We start from the raw sequence: 2,981 nt of genomic DNA on the forward strand, positions 1-2,981 counted from the left end.
TCTCTCTCTCTCTCTCTCTCTCTCTCTCTCTCTCTCTCTCTCTCACGGACTTATCATCCTCCGAGAAATCTCCCGTACGCGCGAGAAGAAAGTCAGAGAGAAGGATCCGAATAAAAAAAAAGAAAAGAAAAGAAACAACGAGGACGGGAGGAAAAAGAAGAAGGAACGAGAAGGGAGTTGTGGGGAGGGGAGGAGGAGGAGGAGACGAGAAATCGGGGAAATGAGAAATCGTCGTGGACGGGCCACTCACCACGAATGCCCTCATGTTTGCTGCTGTTCCTTGATTTGAGGACTGATGCTTCGCGAATGTCTTGTAGCCCCCTTTTATACGGGCCAGGCATGCGGAGGCCCCACTCGATGCCTCGACCCATCACCTATGACCAGGGTTGCGTAAGTATTATACTCGATGTAATTCTGTAAATTCGTAATTTATTGCATATATGCCCCGCAGCGTTCGCAATCTACTACCAATACTATCGTTCTCCTCTCACTTTAACCCTTTGGACCAACGACTTAACGTCTCTTTCCGAAAGACGGAGCCCAGTTTTTCTCCGTACAAGAGCCTATCTTGCACGGAGGGGCGCAGCTATCGGAAAAACATTCCATGCTTCATGGCTCTAGTGAACTCGAAACTGGTTCCTCAGATTACGAGTCTGGCGCTCTACCACTCAGCAAACACAGAATACACTTATTATAGTAAGCAATTTGATAGCAAATTGTCGCCAAAATGGCATCAAATTCGTTCAAAGATACGAATTTGATGCTATCTTGGCGACAATTTACTATCAAATTGCTTACTGGGTGTATTCTGTGTTTGCTGGGCACTAAACCACACTGCCGCCCCTTATACTCGATGTATTGTACATGGTTTCTTCCATGTATTATACATGGTATAATACGTCATAGGATTGGGTAAGTATTATACTCAATTACTACGTTTACGCGAGCGTTACTTCTGTAGTAACTTATGATAATTCACCCGTTTACGCGGAGTAAATTATCGTAAGTTATACTACAAAATCCTGTTTACGCAAAGAAAAATCCCGTTTACGCGAAGGAATTATCGTAAGTTACTTCAGAAGTAACACTCGCGTAAACGTGGTAAATGTATTATACGTGGTTTCTTCCATGTCGTGAGTTCAATCATGTATTATACGTATGATGTGGCGCCACTATAGATTACCCGATTGATAAATTGATAATAGATCCTGTTCTTTTTAGTTGAACTTTATGCACGGTAACCATATTTCAATTACGAAGAAGTTAAAGAAGTTAATTTTATTATTACCTTCGAAAATATGAATCGCGGAGGTAAGCCGTGCTATAAATATTGGGAGGAGGGAAATTTTGAAAAATATTACGAAGGCCAAAAACTGTTTGCATATTGCAATTATTGCAAAAGAATTAGGTAAATATGCATAATAGGGAACCTAACCCCAATGACCTTGACCTTGACATATGTTGTCAAGGTCACCCTCCTGAGTGATCTTTAGAAGGTTTTAGCCGTCGCTCGTTATTCGTTAAAAAGTTATTAACAAAAAAAAGTTTGGAAAATATAGCATATATAGGTGCATACATTAGCGCGTCAACTAACCTATATGTAGGTTACAACTTTTGTATAAAACGTTTTTTCCTAAAATGTCTTGTTTTCGAGATATTTCACCGGTTCCGGACTTTTTCCCCACCCGGTATATGTCGAAATAGGTCACGCATATACTTTCCACGCGAGACGAGTTTTCACATGATTAATTGTCGTCGGGCTGAAGCCGGGAACGCTAATGCTGAAACGGAACACAGAGAGAATTTTCTCTTAGAATTTACTATGAAAATCATGGTATTTGTGGGACGACATGTATGAAGAATTTTATGCGAGCTATTCTGATTAATATATCTACCATAATAAAAAATATTAATATCTATTACAATAAAATGTAAAATATGTTTGATTAATTTTACTGAAATATATAGTAAAATTTCAATAATTTTTCAAAAATTACCAATCTGCTTGGTAATTTTTATTAAGTTCTTTGTAAAATATCTTTTGTACAATATATTTCAAAAATTTCTCAGTTGCCAAGTTGTCCCAAGTTTGTAGTGAATTTAACGGTAAAATATGACGAAAAATTCTCTCCGTGCAGAGATTTTTATTGCCGCGATTCTTTTCGTACCTCGTGCACGTACACGTGTTCGGATAAGCAGATGACGAGAGTACACACGGTATAATGACACGCAACAATACGAAACACGCGAATAATGCGAGCGTGGATCTTGCGCAGGGTAGTTAAATCTTACACTTAAGTGCAGCTACGCGTTTCAGAAAATGTGAGTGAGAGCCGAGGGCAGGCTGAATCGCAAAAACCTCTGTTTTGTATGACTCGAAACGTGGATTTGTAAAGCGATGATGATGACTGATATGCACGCCGGCCTATTCAGGCCCGTGGGAAAAATTGAAATTGAGTTTTACGCCGGTGCGTAGGCCCATTATCGTGCGTATCGCATGTTTAAAAAGCGTGATTTTCGCGCTTTTGTAGAAAGCGTAACTGGTAACCGCTTGTGGCATCTCCACGAGACGCTCGACTGAACAAATTTTGCTCTATTACGTCATACTGAGATGTGCTAACTTGAAAAATATTTATGCAATACTCTAATTCATAAATGCTGCGATATATATGAAAATCTTCGAGCTTAATGCGAACTTTGTTTCATAAGAGCTTATAAAAACGTTGCTATCGATGAAGAGGTCAATCTTTCCTCGTAAAAATCTATAATTGGAATTTACAATAATAAGCTTGAATTTATTTTTCTCATTTTTATTTATTTATTTATTTATTTATTATGATCGATTTCGATCGAACAATTAAGCGACGAGAATCCATCCAATTTCATTTTCGATTCGTCAATTTTCGAGGCTTCTGTCACACGTAAAAATCTGCATAAACGTTTATCTCGTTTTTTTTTCTCTTAACTGAAACGCGAACGTT

General features: G+C 38.6%; 1 protein-coding gene across 1 annotated transcript in view; it reads right to left on the reverse strand.

The window, feature by feature from the left end:
• Positions 1-265, reverse strand: part of LOC112464341 (pro-resilin-like) — a 3,037-nt gene extending 2,772 nt beyond the window's left edge. The window contains exon 1 of the mRNA XM_025031282.1: positions 251-265. Coding sequence (XP_024887050.1) covers positions 251-265 — 15 coding nt within the window. The remainder of the gene's footprint in view (positions 1-250) is intronic.
• Positions 266-2,981: the final 2,716 nt, after the last annotated feature.

The sequence above is a fragment of the Temnothorax curvispinosus genome, unplaced genomic scaffold, assembly GCF_003070985.1.
Source record: "Temnothorax curvispinosus isolate PA1 unplaced genomic scaffold, ASM307098v1 QBEX01014114.1, whole genome shotgun sequence".
Lineage (NCBI taxonomy): Eukaryota > Metazoa > Arthropoda > Insecta > Hymenoptera > Formicidae > Temnothorax > Temnothorax curvispinosus.